Raw genomic sequence first — 15,689 nt, 5'->3', positions numbered from 1 at the left:
TGGAAACCTTTCACAAAGCCTGTGCAGGCAGAGGAGCTCAGCTCAGGAGCTCAGACACATCCCTGAGGCGGCACTGTGTCTTCAGGGGTGCTGCCCTCTTGCAGAAAGACAGACCCGGAGGCCATGGCCATTTTGGTGAGAAATACTAGAAGCAGCCTCAGTTCCCACCTATTGCTCCATATTTATAATCACACGAACCTACTTCTCTTGTTTGCTATTTCTAGAGCAACAAATTGTGCGATGCGAAATTAGTACCAGAGGAACAATGACTCCACTTAACAAAAAAATAGCAAGGGAACTATGAAAAATGGCACAACTGCTTAACTTGAATAGTTGAAGTCTTTAGGAGACTTCAGTAGTTGAAGTAACACAGAAAAATCCTCAAACTAACATACCTACATGAAACTGGGTTTCTCAAAAGGTAACCCACATTTATGGAAATAGAAGTTTGTCTTGCAGAAACGTCAGCTCATTTTGTAAGGTGTATGTGGTATTTAAATTTGTGATGCTTGTGAATAAGGGGAATGGGCCTTAGATCTGAGGAAAGGGGAGCATTCATTCAAATTAGAGGGTATTTTGCATTTTTAAGGCTGCTGTAAGGGCATGACCTTGGTGAGACATACTTAACCTGTTTTTGTATGTATTGTGTACCTTCTGTTCTAAGCCATTGTGTGTGTCTGCCTATCACTTTCTCCAGGATTCTCTCCAAATCTTGCTTCTCTTAATTTCTCCAGATTGTGCCAACCTATTTCCCACTCCCGATCTTTCACATTATGTCACCACTAGGCGACTGGGGTATGTGGTTTGTGTTCTTAGGCTCAACAGATACCTACCATATGCCAAGCACTCTTCTGACATCTAGGGATAGAGTGAGCAAAACAGACAAAACTCCATCTTTTTTCCTCTGCTGCTCATGTTCTACTGTTAAGCATTTGCATATTTCTCATACTCTTCAATACATTTATTATTTCTTTGTAATCAGTTTATTCTGACCCTTAGTAGATGACATATTTCATGGGTGTAGGGACAATGCCATCTATCTCCCTTGGGGTGTTCTTACATTCAAGAAATGGGTTTTCACATGAGTCCTGTCAAAGACTTAATTCCTTACACAGAATATAAAGAGATTTTTTCAAAGGTAGGCTGACTGCTGCTTGGAATGAAAAGCATTTAGTTACTGAAGACAGAAAAAGGATTCTCTTTTCAACCCTTCATATTCTCAGAAGGAAAACTGAAACACCGAGTTAGTATGTCCTCAACCCTGGTTAATTTCCCTTGCAAATAAAGCCCCCTCGGGCCTCAGAAGCTTTGCCATGAGATGTTACCTAGCTAGAATTTTTAAACTGGTTTTCATTGTATTTTATTACCTTCAATTAACAATAGTTTAAAACAACTAGTTTTCCATTTATAGCAGTAAAATAAATTTGTTCAAGTACAGCACTGAATGGATTTAAAGAAAAATAGTAAAATTTCAGGTGGTAAATATGATAAAAAGCATGGAAGTGAGAAATGGTTGACTAAAATTTAGGACTCTGCTTGAGAGTATAGCATTTTAGACCAGGCACAGTGGTTCATGCCTGTAATCCTAGCACTTTTGAGAGTCTGAGGTTGGAGGATCACTTAAGCCCAGGAGTTCAAGATCAGCCTAGACAACATAAGGAGTCCCAGTCTCTACAAAACAAACAAACAAAACAACTAGCCGGGCATGGTGGTACACGCCTATGATCTCAGCTCCTTGGAGGTCTGAGGTGGGAGGACAGCTCCAGTCCAGGAGGTTCAAGGCTTCAGTAAGCCTGGGCAACAGAGTGAGACCGTCTCGAGAAACAAAAACAAAACCAAAAAACCCAACCAAAAGCAGCATTACCCAGAACCTATCTACTTTAGAACCGTAGCATGCCCTGTCTGCTCCTGCTGCACCTAATACCAGAGGGAACTGCGCCAACTCCAAATTAAAAACATTATCAGTGATCAGAAACAAAAGTTCCATTATCAGAATCTTTCAAAGCTCAGTAATAGCTTAAACTCCTGGCTTCTTAAAGGATTAGTAACACTTTGATATCTATGTATATTTGGCTTCACAGAGGAGAACTAAATGACATTACCTTGAAAATCTAGGACTAAGGGACCTTGTGAATACAGAGGGAAACTATCCAAGGAACAGTCAAGAGCAGTTTTAATTGAGTGAGTAAAGTGATCTTGGTTTCTAATTCAACTAAGAAAACATGACTTTCTCCTTTTTTCTTTAAGAGGGGGCTAATGTTAACCAGACATGTTATCTGTAGTCCCCTGGGCTCTACACTGGGAAAGATGATCAAGAAATACATAAGCCTGTTATTCTTCCAACTGATGGTTCCAATTAGCACCCATACCCTAGTCATGTGAAACAAAGAGGGGTGAAACAAGGCGGGTATCTTGGTTCCAGCTTTAATTCTTTATTTTCTCTGAGGGACTTTCAGCATCAGCCCTTTCTGAGGGATTATCTTACTAAGGTGTTGACTCTTACTGACTACAGAATTCAGCTCTTTCATGTAGTCACAAAGGGATCCTAGACCCTAAGAAAATGCCCATATTGTAATAAAGCTGTAACACACTGTCTGTAGCTAGCTTTATCACAAAGCCTTTAAAAAACTTGGATTTCATAAAATCATAGGCGACCTATAGGGCTATCTTTTCCAAGGAGACACATATATTCCCCCTTAGTGTTGACCCTATACAGACCAGGTAGGAGGTGACACAGGTTAATTTAAAACTCAGCCAGCCACAGTGGTGCCTGATATAGTCATTACTTGGTCTGTCTTTTGGTTTAAGTGCTTCAGGGAGTGTGGAATAGTCCTGCTGGAATAGGAGATCCTTTCCTTTTGATAAGGAGCCGGGGTTCTGAAATAACCAGCAAGTAAAGATTAGGCCATGGGAGATTCCGATGAGTCTGCTTTGGAGCCTCTAGACAGCAAGAGAATAGTATAATAGTATAATACAACTCAGGTTATACTGCAGAAAATGAAAGATAATAGATGGAGAAGTCCATGCCTACCATAAACCTTTGAAACCTTTGCCTAGAGCAGGCCTTTCTTTTCTTTCATTTGTAAATTTCCTCTGAGCCACCTACTATGTCACTGACTATAACTATGAACTCATATCACTGACTATGAACTCGTGGGGTGGGGTAGGGGTAGGGGGTCAGCGGCGAGTGTCCAAACACACTAGGTCCTCATGAAATTTTTACTTTTGTACTTCTAAACGTCTTACATGGTCTAAACTATTCTCATCAATACCACTTCCCCTCCATCTTCTGCCATTCATTTAACATACCCATATCCAATGGGTAATGACACTTGACTACCTATAAGATTAAATTGAAGGCTCGTTCTGTCTTTATCACTGTGAAATTTAAGAACAATAGCTTACATTTATTTACTAATTTATAGTGCATAGTCTAATTTCACACATAAATCTCATTTCCTTCCCAATAGCTTTGTGAAACTTGTTATTCTTTCATTAGTGTATCAGACACTTTAGAGCTGGAATGCAGGCATCTAATTTTCTAATGGTTTTTAATGTTGGTTGAGTATCAGAAATGCCTGTGGAGTTATATTTTGTTTTAAATAAGAGTACAGATGTGCTTGAACACTTAGAGAATCTATCGCACAGTTGTGGCATTCCAGCACCAAATTAAAATATGTGTGCTGTGTTATTATACTAGATTTCTGGATAAAATATAGTCAGTTTGACTGACGTGCAATTTTGTTAGTGTTCCAATAATATGATATTGAGTTTTAAACATATCAGTGTATTTAGTAGATGACCAACTTTCAACTCACTTGGGCTCCTTACAGCCACTGCTGGCTTCATAGGCCTGCAGTCTGTGCACGGGGCCACGTGCCTAGAAGAGCCTTGTGCTTGGTTTAATGCTCTGCTGTTGCTGTCTTGAAATTCTTAATGAATTTTGAAAATGAGGCCCGACATTTTTATTCTGCACCAGTTCTGCTTAAAGCCAAGGGCCTCTACTGTAGGGTTGCTTTAGCATGGTTGTCCTAATGGCTGAATGAAAAATGTAGTTGAAAAGGCTGCTTTTAAAATAAGCAAGGAACAGATTGATGGTTGAGAGTTGGGCAGGTTGGGGAAGGTGCGGGGTGAGGCAGATTATGGAAAGTGTGAGCTGGCAGACTCAGCAGGCATGGAACAGAGGCCCTGGGATGGTGCTCTGCAGTCTTGGGCAGGGGTGAAGAGGAGGGGGCTTATGCTGTGGGGATGGCAAGAGGCAGCTACCAGCGGGGGATGCACATGTGAGCCTTCAATGAACCTTTGCTGGGCTCCCTTTCCCATTTTGTCTTCCTTCTCCAAGGCACTACTCACTTTCAGCTCCCAAAATATGGAGCTCAGAAGTGGACAAGAGTGAGGAAAGTCGTGGTAACTGAAAGAAGTCTAGGGTTCTCTGGGTGGAAAGACTCAGAGGAAACATTCAAACCTTGATAGAAAGGAGATGAACAATCCATCCTTGCCTATTGTTGTAGCTACAGAGCCCCAAAAGCCCTTAGGCTGCAGATGTACCCCCACAAATCTATTTATAGTCTATTTAAAAATTAAGTTGAACTTAGTCATGACAGTATCTTCTTCAGATATGCTTATCTTCTTTATAGGTTTAGTTGCCATATTTGAAATGTTTTAAGACTAAATGAGCCAGGTGCAGTGGCTCATGCCTGTAATCCCAGCACTTTGGGAGGCCTAGGTGGGTGGATTACCTGAGGTCAGGAGTTTGAGACCAGCCTGGCCAACATGGCAAAACCTCGTTTCTACTAAAAATACAAAAAATAGCTGGGCATGGTACTGCACGCTTGTAATCCCAGCTACTATGGAGGCTGAGGCAGGAGAATTACTGGAACCCGGGGGATGGAGGTTGTAGTGAGCTGAGATTGCACCACTGTACTCCAGCCTGGGTGACAGAGTAGGACTCCTTCTCATAAATAAATACATAAATAAATAAATAAATAAATAAGACTAAATGAAAATGTCACATTAAAATGACTATACATTTTTCTAATTCTGGAAACCCAATGTCCTCAGAGTTCTCTTTTAAAAACCTCAAGGCCAGGTGCAGTGTCTCACACCTATAATGCCAGCATTTTGGGAGGCCAAGGCAGGAGGATCACTTGAGCCCAGGAGTTCAAAACTAACCTGGGCAACATAGAAAGACTGTCTCTACAAAAAAATTAACAACAAAAAAAATTAGCTGGGTGTGGTGGTGCATACCTGTAGTCCCAGCTGCTTGGGAGGCTGAGGTGAGGGGATCACTTGAGCCTGGGAAGTCGAGGATGTAGTGAGCTAAGATCATGCCAGTGCACTCCAGCCTGGGAGACAGAGCAAAACCCAGTCTCTAAAATATATATAGATATGTATATATGAAATTGAAAACTAAAAAGATAAAAACCTCTTGATTCCTCTGACTGCCACCCACTAAGGAGAACAATTGCCTTTTAAAAGCTGGAAGGTAATTATACCTCAGCCCAGAGTAGAGTGGTGCTGACTTTTCTCTTTATGGAAAATATTTACCTTCTTTGCCAATATAACTAAAGGCTATAACTTTCCATAAATTCATCGTAAAATTGTGTTTCATGACTCATCATTATCTAGCCTCTTTTGCCTTGAAGAAGGTTTTGGTTGTAACCGGTATCTCTCCAGTGTCTCAAAATATGAACAGATGTTTGTTGCTTCTGTTCCCTTCTCCTCCCTACCACAATGATTAAAAAGGTATTCTCTGAGAATTTTCTCATCTCAGTGTGAACTTAGTCACACAGTATCTTCTTCAGATATGCTTATCGGTCAATTTTTCCATATTTATATTTTAAATTTTACTCTTAAAAAATGAAGTTCTTGCTCCATACCAAATGCTTTAACAGATTATTGTGTGTAATCCTTACGATCACCTTTATGAAGCTGGTATTATTAGTCCCATTTTCAGTTCATGAGACTCAAGTTTTTTGAGCTAATAACTTGCCTAAACACATAGAACTCTGTTAAATGTCTCTGGTTCAGCCTGTGCTGGTTCAGAGCTCACACTAGGGATGCAGCCTGGCTGTTGGAATTTGACTTCTAGCCCTGCCGTCTCCTGGCCAGACAACCTTGAGCAAGTTACTTAACATCTTTGTTCCTCAGATTCCACATCTATAATGTAACAATACCTACTATGTAGGTTGGTTGTGAAGTTTAAATGAGGAGTTACATGGAAGACATTTAAAATAGTGTCCGCCATAAATATTGCATAATAAATATCATTATTATTGTTTTCCAAATATTCTCCTAATGTTATGGCCCATCCTGCTGTATGTCACTGAACCCAAGTATTTTTGAATAACTCCATCAAGTGTTGACAGCCAGAACTGTCAATTCCTGCTCATCAGATGATAGCATACATAATTATTCAAGTCATGAACAGCAGAGGCAGACTAAGAAAACTTTGAAGACTAAGATCGTAAACAGATGTGAGAATCAAATGCAATATGTGATCCCTGATTGGATCCTGAACCAGAAACAATTTTTTTTCTTTTGCCACAGAAGACATTTGTGGGTAAAAAATGAAGGTCTGTACATTGATAATAGTATTGTATTAATGTTAACTTCTTGATTCATAATCACTTTCTGTGGTGACTGCAGATAATAGCAGTGTTTTTAGGAAATATACACTGAAGTATTGAGAGATAAAGGGGAATTATATCTATAATATACTGTTAAATATTAATTATAAATAGTTAAATTCATATGTACAGAAGGACAGAAGAAAGGATGATTAACACGGTAAAATATTAACATTTGGCAAATATAGGTAAAGGGCTTGTGGAAAGTATTTTTTTGAAACTTTTCTATAAGTCTGAAATTATTTCAAAATGGAATGATAAAAATATTAATCAGTAGAAAGAACAGAAAGAGTACTAGATTTGAACTTGGAAGAATTGAGTTTGATTCTAGCCACTATTTCCTGGTGCTCTTAGACAAATCGTTTAGACTCACTGAGCCTGTTTCCTAATCAAAAAACTGAAGATAATAAAACCTACTTCATTGGATTGAGTGGGCATGTAAGTTTCTGGGTGGATTTATAAAGTTGTAGCACATTATACAAATCATCCTTTTGAAAAAAGAACATGGCCCCATGTTCCCACTCTGAAACTACTAGCTCAGGCTGGGCTCTGCTACAAATCAGCTACAGTAAAGCTTAAGGGATGGGTTTTCTCAGTGATGAACGCCAAGCAAGCAGAAAGGAAAAACTCAGGTGACCTTGACGCTTCCTCTTAGAAATTCATTTTTGTGACTCCTAGAGAAGAAGAGATTTTGATGGGGAACATTCTATCCTTTAAAAAAAAAAAAAAAAAAGGTTTCAAATAAAAGAAATTGTAGATATAATGACCAGTTCTCAAGATTGGTGATTTTCAACTTGGTGGTACATCACAATCACCCTATGGATCTTTAAAAAACCAAAAAGTAGATGCTTACACCCCTACCGTGGAGAGTCTGATTAATTAGGTCTTGGATAGCCATAGGTCCTAGACGTCCACATTTTCAAAGAGCTCCACAGACACTTCTGATGTCCACTGGGGTTGAAAACCACTGCTCTGGTATTGTCTATAAGGACTAAATAAGATCCTTTATGCATAGTGCTCAATAAACATTAACCCTAATCTCATCTTTTCCTTTCTCTGTGCCTCAGAGGAATGACAAACTGAAATTAGAAATGCAGATCTTGTTGACAAATGATTTACAATAAAGTTTCTGGATGACAAAAAAAAAAAAAAGAAAGAAAGAAAAGAAAACCACTGCCCTAAATAGTTAGTCAAAGTAGGTGCCTCAGATATCAGAGCCCAAACGAAGCCCATCTGATATAATTATACGTGATCTGGGGAAAGAATAAAATCCCCCACTTAATTTGGCATTTACTAGTATCCACAGTACTTTGGAGGCACTTAACATGGATAATGTGCCAAGGAGATGGGTAGGCCTCAAAAGATGAAGTGGGGAATATGGGCAGAAAAGCAGAGTAAACTTCAACAGGATTATCTTGGGTATTGATAAGGAAATAAATCAAAGCAGGCTTACAAGATGAGTTTTATAAACAATAAACAATGATTCAGAAAAGGGATCTTGGAGTATGTCCTGGTCATTCCCTGAATACTTGGGCCAAGACTGCTGTCTGGGAGGCCATCAATGCTGAGATGCTGAATGTCCTCATAAAGGATGTTGTCAATTAAACCCAAGGAATTACAGTACTCTTTACAAGAAAAACAAACCACAGAATATTTTATTTCTTGGGAGTTCCTATTGCTATACTTCATATACATTTCAGTTAGAAAAGCTCCAAGAGAAAAATAATAGAGTTAGAAAATAGAAACAAAAATTATTTAGAAGATGGAATGCCTTTTTTTTTTTTAATAAGGACAGATGAGAAAAGTAAAAAAGCTCTTAGATTGGATAAAAGCTGAGAGAATACATAATCAGAATTCATGAGATAATGAAGGGAATAGCTGGGATGGACTTTGTCACTCAAAATTGGAAAGAAATTGTGAGAGCAAATGCTGAGGTAATTTAAGACTTAAGAGTAATTTAAGACTTACTTCATATATTGCTTCATTTAATGTTTCCTCTGAAATGTCGTTATTTCTACTCTGCAAGTGGATAAAATGAGTCTGAGAAAGGTAATTTTTCCTAAGTCACGAAGTTGGTAGGAGGAGAAGCTGGGGATTTGAACTCAGACCACCTGACTCCAGAGTCTGTGCCCAGAATCACCATACTCCTGGACCTCCCTTATACTTCAGATTGTCGAGAAGGCTAAGGAAAGCCCATATGGCATAGTAAGATTCAAGTTCAACTTTAAACTTTTGATTTACCTTTGAACTCAAGTTCAAATCAAGTAAAAGTCATTAAGAGCTCAGCTAACTTATCTTTCTATTCATCACTTCTGTATGCTCATAGACTTTGGACTGATTTTGAAATAGAAATGCTGGTCTTGCAATATTTTCAGCTAAGCCAGAATAAGATAAGATGTGTTGTTTTGCTAGGAATTAATTTCTCCATTTCTAGTTTTCAAGTTTTAGTAAAACGATGCTTGATGACTTGCAGCAATAAATTCTTAACTGGTAATCAAAAAAGAATACACTGTACTTCTGTTCATAAATAGAGGAAGGAAAAAGAAGCACCTGCAATTTGATAATTACAATAATTAATTATACTGCTTACAAAGGATGGAGAGACAGTACGGCAAAGTAGAAAAGCCTAGGATTACTAGTTAGGAGAGTAATGCGGTGTACACCAAGCCATGCAATTTTAGGTGAGCCACTTTCCTTCTTTGGGCAACGCTTTCCTCAACGGTAAAACCAAGGTGTCAGATTAGAATTTCATTTCCTCAAAACCTAGAATCATGGAATGTTAGTGCAGGAAAGGGGTTTAGAGGAGGGCCGCTCAATCTTTGTCACCTCATGGTGCACCTGGAAAATGCTTATTCTCGCATGGCATCCTGGAGCCGGCACAGGAAGCAGTTAAGGATTGGAGCTGCTGCCTCCAGGTCTCAGAGGATCAATTATTCAGCTCATTGGTGGGGGAGTCCAAGCTTTGAAAATCACAAGTTCGGCCTCATAATTTTCCACATGGAGAAACTAACGCCTAGAAACATTTTATGAATTTATAACAACCCATAAATTAAAGTACATGGCATCAATGTATTTTCAGTCGTTACACTATTATTTAATGAATCTATCCCAACCTGACCCCCTTCAGTCCATTTTCCACATGGTAACGGGAGAGATCTCTTAAAAACTATAAACCTGATTACGTTAATGCCCATTCCCCTCAAGGGTTGCCTCCTGATGTTTTGAGGATAAAGATCCATATTCTTAAAATAGCCCACAAAGCCCTGCATGGCCCAATCTCTATTTCTCTAGTGTCATCTCAGGCTTTTTTTTTTTTTTTGCATTTTATATTTCTTCTTTCCTTCCCTAAAACACACCAACCAATTCCTGCATAAGGGCTTCAGCAAGCGCTATTTTCTCGGCCTGGAGTCATTTACCTTCTTCCCCAGCTGACACTCGTTTCAGGACTCAGTTCAAACGCCATTTGCTAAAGAAAACCTTTCTTACTCCCCCATCTACACCAGGTTCCCAAATACAACTCATCCTATCTTTTACTACACAGCAAAAATCAGAGTTTGTATGTGTCCATTTCTTTTTGTGATTATCTGATTAATGTCTGTCTTCCTCATTAGACTGTGAGCCCTGAATGGAATGTGTGTCTGAATAGGAGTTCTTGTTCATCACTGTCTCCTCAGTGCTTACCAGTTTCTGGTGTATAGGAAAAGTTCAGTGAAATGTTCAATGAATGAATTTATGGTTTAGTTTTGGTTACAGAAGTCTTCCTGACAACTTCCATTCATTGCACTGACAGTTCTGTACATCACATTTCTTGTAATATGAAACATGGGTATGGTAATGCCTTACTTCACTCTAATTAGTGAACAGTATGGGTATTTACTTAAGCTTTTCACTGCAAATGTTCTTAACAATTTTTTTTTATTATGGACAACTTTGAGATCTAATAAGCTATGGACAACTTCCCACCCACTCCCCTGCAAAATGAATATATCCACAACGTTTTGCAAACAATTTCAGCGAATCAGTCCATGGACTAACCCTATGAATAAATTTGAAACTCCTAAATCTGGCATAAAATAATCATATGACTTAAGCCTTAGCTACCTTTCCATGCTCATCTGCAATTATCTAATGTCTTTTTAACCTCTGCTATATCAAATTTCATGCAGTTTCCCTACATGGAATTAGGGATTGCTCCTGTGAATAGCTACTGCACTCTAGCCTGGGCAACATAGTGAGACTCCATCTCGGGAAACAAAGACAAAAACAAAAAACCAAAGTAAAGAGCTAAGAGAATGGATACATAATATCCCTCAAATGAGAAGACAAACTGGAATACCAGTAAATACAACTGAATACTTGCAATGTGTAATTATCCACAAAGGCCATTACAAGAGAATATATTATACAACATACACACTATTTCTTCAGCCTGGAATACTATTCTATGTATTGTTTTTTAACCTATCCTCCAATACTTGGAGCTGACTTCATATCTAACAGAGGCTCATCTGATTCTTGTGCTGAAACCCAATAAGGATCAACCTCCTAGCATTTACTTCCTGATAGGGGCTTTCATGAAACCCAGTAAAGATCAATCTCCTAGGTTTTACTTTCTGATGTCAAAATGACCTATTTTGATAACAATTTTTCCTGGAAAATGTTAAATTCTTTGAGAATGAGGAGTGTGTCTTACTTAGCCACAGTGCCTAGAACAGTGAATGGCACCTGAGAAGGACCAAAATTACCAATGGTAGAAGAAGCCAGGCACTGTGGCATGCACCTGCCATCCCAATTACTGGAGGCTGACGCAGGAGGATTGCTTGAGCCCACGTGTTCCAGGCTGTAGTACTGATTGCCCCTGTGAATAGCTACTGCATTCTAGCCTGGGCAACATAGTGAGACTCCATCTCGGGAAACAAAGACAAAAACAAAAAACCAAGGTAAAGAGCTAAGAGAATGGATACATAATATCCCACAAATGAGAAGACAAACTGGAATACCAGTAAATACAACTGAATACTTGCAATGTGTAATTATCCACGAAGGCCATTAAAAGAGAATATATTATACAATAAAGTTAATTTTACCCCAGTAAATTGACTAAAAATTGCGTTAGCCTAAGGTATCAATGTCAGTATTGGTTTCTGTTACAGAAAATCATCGTGTAAACACTAGAACAATGAATTCTTTATTAAAACAATCTGAAGGCAATACTCAGAAAATATACCATTATCATGACTTTATGGAAAGATTCAAAGCTGTCCTGTGTGCTGCTATTGTATAATGTTTTATAATTCTCTCTGCCTTGTGAATAGTAAGCAACAGATCTTAGCTCTCAGATGGTGATTGTAGAGTAACCAACAAGTTAATGGGTAATGAGAAAAGTGGAGAACTTTGCACGGAAAGACATGTACACTGATATTCCAAGCAAAGAAATTATTTTTGCTGTTTTAAACTTGCGGTTTTTATTCATTTACTCAACAGATTAAGCTATTTCTAACTCTAAGGTTGGTACCAAAAAGGACCAGTATTTATCATTAGAAGAATTACCATTCATTACACAATGGAATATAAGCCTAATGCATAATGGACTTTCACAGTGTCATTGGGTAGAATCCAACGAGACGGCTAATTCACACAATTCTGTTTCACTTACTCTGGCGCTCTTCTCTCTTATGCCAGATTCATTTGTTGTCATAAGGCCAGTTATAGCAGCACAGTGGGGGGCGGGGTGGAGGTAGGGACAGAAGCATTATCAGAAACTTCCATGGAAGCACAGTTTTTAAAACTACCCACCAAGAATCCACATGTAGCCTCATTCCAGCCCCTACTCTTGCTCAGACCATAGCAGTAATGACAGAATGGGAGATATCACTCATTGATAAGAGTAGATTATTCTGTAAGGTGACGGGGTCAGTAAAAGCAGTAAATAAGAGTGTGCTTAGAACAAAGATGGAATTCACAATGTATGTCGACCTGAATTTAAAAAAAGAAATAGAATTATGGAGGGAAATCAGACTTTTATAACCCCTAGGAAAAAACAGCATCCAGCACAACTGTGAGTGCACAGTGCATACCACAAGAGATGTGCGCTACATGTGGTATAACATGAGAGTATAATGGGCCTGAAGAAGAAAGAAGTGGAGAGATACAGCATTTCATATTACTTTTATTGATTCAGAGGGTACATGTGTAGGTCTGTTACATGGATATATTGTGTGATGGTGAGGTTTGGGCTTCTAGCATACCTGTAACCATAATAGTGAAGATTGTACTCAATAGGCAGGTTTTCAATCTTCATCCTCTTCTCACTCACCCCACTTCTGGAGTCCCCAGTGTCTATTATTTCCCTATGTATGTCCATGTGTAATCATTGTTTGGCTCCCACTTACAAGTGAGAATACAGCATTTAATATTATTGGAGGGGGAAAAGGTCCCATACTACACATCTGTTTCAAATAATAAATACATTTGTGGTTTTTCAAAGAATAAACTCTAATTTCCAAGGCAGACTTCCTAGTCCACAGCTATACCATGAGATGGAAATTTAGATGCTACAGTGATTTGGGTGATTTGCACAGGCATTCTGTATAAATTCAGCAAAAATGAATGTATTTATCAATAATTACAGATAAACTCACCAAGAGTACAGCCAAAGCCCTTTGGAGTATGACATAATTTTGCAATAAAATCGGGTGGTGTACCTAAGGGACAGACTGTAACATACACACTCTTTGAATCCCAGTGACCTCTTCCCAGGGGTTAAATCACAGTAGTCATATCAAATCCAAGAAATATCATCTTCAAATATATTTCAAAAGTCTCAAATGATTAAACCCCATGACCTTGTAATAAATGTAAAATAAATACACAAGGATATCAGTTCTAGGTCTGCCTGTCTGCCTCACTCCTTCCCTTCCTTCCACAGTCATTTTTCAATAATCAACTAAGTTACTGATAAACAGAGGCTAGGTTCTTGGGATACAAAGGTAAGACATGGCCCCTGCCCTCAAGGAGTTCACACTAAGAGGAGAACTACACAGAAACAAATAATTATTTTACAATACACCAAATAGGTTAACAGAAGTATGAAGTATGTATAAGGACACTGGGGACAAAGAGGAGAAAGTGCTTGTGATTTTGTTCCTCACATGACACATTATCATTAAAATGGGAGATGAGAATTATGTACTTGGTCATTCAACAAGTACTGACTATGCCCCTCTCTTGGGTAAGCACAGTGAAATCACAGTGAGATGGGGGCACGCGACCTTCCCTCATCCCCCTCAAGTACTCAAAGGCCTCCTGCTGCTGACAATGCAGCAGCCTGATAATTAAGAATTTTTTAAGGAATAAATAACTTTATATTTTTAACCTAAAAGTGAGTTGGACAAGTTTGTGAATAAACATATTAGTTAATAAGGATAAAACATAGTAAATATCTAATCATTCTAATTACTTTTGAGGGAGTCCAAATATTCTGACTCAATTTCCTGTTATATCTTCCCTCATGCTTAGTTTTTCTACTCTTACCCCCCATCCTATCGTGAACTCTAGAGAAATAATACTTTTACATTTAAGATCATACGGAAAGGCAGTGAGGTTAGAGAGTGTAACTTCTAGACCCAGATTGCCTGGGTTCAAGTCTGTGTTCTGCTATGTTCTAGCTGTGTGGCTCTGGGGAAGTCGGTTAACTCTTCTATGTTTCAGTTACTCATCTGTAAATGGAGTCATCAATTAATGCATATAAAACACTTAGATCAATGCTTGGCACATGGTCAGGACTCCCTATAAGCTAGTTAATATTCCTACCATATACATAAAAATAAAAAATCAATAAGCAAATGATAAGAAAGAGTTAATGCAAATAAATTTCATAGCAGAGCTATCTTTTAAACTTCATCAAGAGCATGACTGTATCAAATTCCTAACTATATCAAGTAAGCATTTGACCAATATGAGATTGAAAAGTAACGACTATAGCAGTTTGGATTTCATCTATGCTTAAGAAAGAAAGTGTTACTTTGCTGTGGATAAGATACTTTCAAGATGTTATCTTATTGTTATCTTCGTGGCTAAATTAGTGTTCAGATTAAAGGTGAGAAGGATACAGCGGTTGTTATAACATCGTTCACAAATATCTCACAGAAAATTGTTTACACAATATTAGCATCTACATGGTAGTGGAGGTATTTGATATTGAAGACAAAATTTCTTTCAAGTTTCTTTTATTATTTTTTTGAGACAAAGTCTTGCTCTGTTGCCCAGGCTGGAGTACAGTGTTTTGATCTCTGCTCACTGCAACCTCTGCCTCCTGGGTTTAAGTGATTCTCCTACCTCAGCCTCCTGAGTAACTGGGACTACGGGTGCACACCACCACACCTGGCTAATTTTTGTATTTTTTGTAGAGTCAAGATTTTGCCATGTTGGCCAGATTGGTTTCAAACTCCTGACCTCAAGTGATCCACCTGCCTTGGCCTTTCCAAGTGCTGGGATTACAGGTGTGAACCACTGCGCCCGGTCTAGTTTCTTTAAAAACTTTCCATAACCTGCAAAACCTTCTCTATACATGTGGCTGTTGAAAACACTGAACCTAATATTTTCCTGTTAGACTAGTCTTCTGTTTCCTCTTGTGAAAACAGGAATGCCCGTAACTATCTAAAGGACAAAGAACAGTAGTAGGTTTAACAATTTTAACCCTAAAGCCAAAGTGGGAGTAGCTGTAATATTTTATGAATGAAAAACAGGAAGAATTCAATTAGGGCAACAATGTTTTAGACTCCTTTCTAAGTCACCTCCTGGAATTTTTAATCAGTTACCTGAGAGTTACTTATTAACTCAAAAACTGCTTAGTCACTGACTGAAAAATGAGGCAGGGAGCAGACCAAAGTCAAGAGTTCAGGGTCAAACTGCAGAGAGCAAAGCACAATGAGTGGACTGGTTTCATCTTTCTCCTCAGTCTTCCATTGCCAGGAAAATGAAGGGACTGGACAGTGTTGGTGGTTCGTAATGTGAACACAATACCAGCTGTATTAGGTGAAGAGACACAAGTCACAGGTT

The 15,689-nt window shown here is 38.6% G+C and overlaps 1 protein-coding gene across 2 annotated transcripts in view; it reads right to left on the bottom strand.

Annotated features, from left to right (window-relative positions):
- NME7 (NME/NM23 family member 7) overlaps positions 1-15,689 on the bottom strand; it is a 214,573-nt gene that overhangs the window by 828 nt on the left and 198,056 nt on the right. The window contains exon 12 of one of the 2 annotated variants that reach the window (XM_073011811.1): positions 5,248-5,345. The exons of the other annotated variant lie outside the window; for it this stretch is intronic. Coding sequence (XP_072867912.1) covers positions 5,286-5,345 — 60 coding nt within the window. The 3' untranslated portion in view covers positions 5,248-5,285. The remainder of the gene's footprint in view (positions 1-5,247; positions 5,346-15,689) is intronic. 2 annotated transcript variants of the gene reach the window in all.

This window comes from Chlorocebus sabaeus, chromosome 25, assembly GCF_047675955.1.
Source record: "Chlorocebus sabaeus isolate Y175 chromosome 25, mChlSab1.0.hap1, whole genome shotgun sequence".
Lineage (NCBI taxonomy): Eukaryota > Metazoa > Chordata > Mammalia > Primates > Cercopithecidae > Chlorocebus > Chlorocebus sabaeus.
This window is presented reverse-complemented; position numbering and strand designations above follow the sequence as displayed.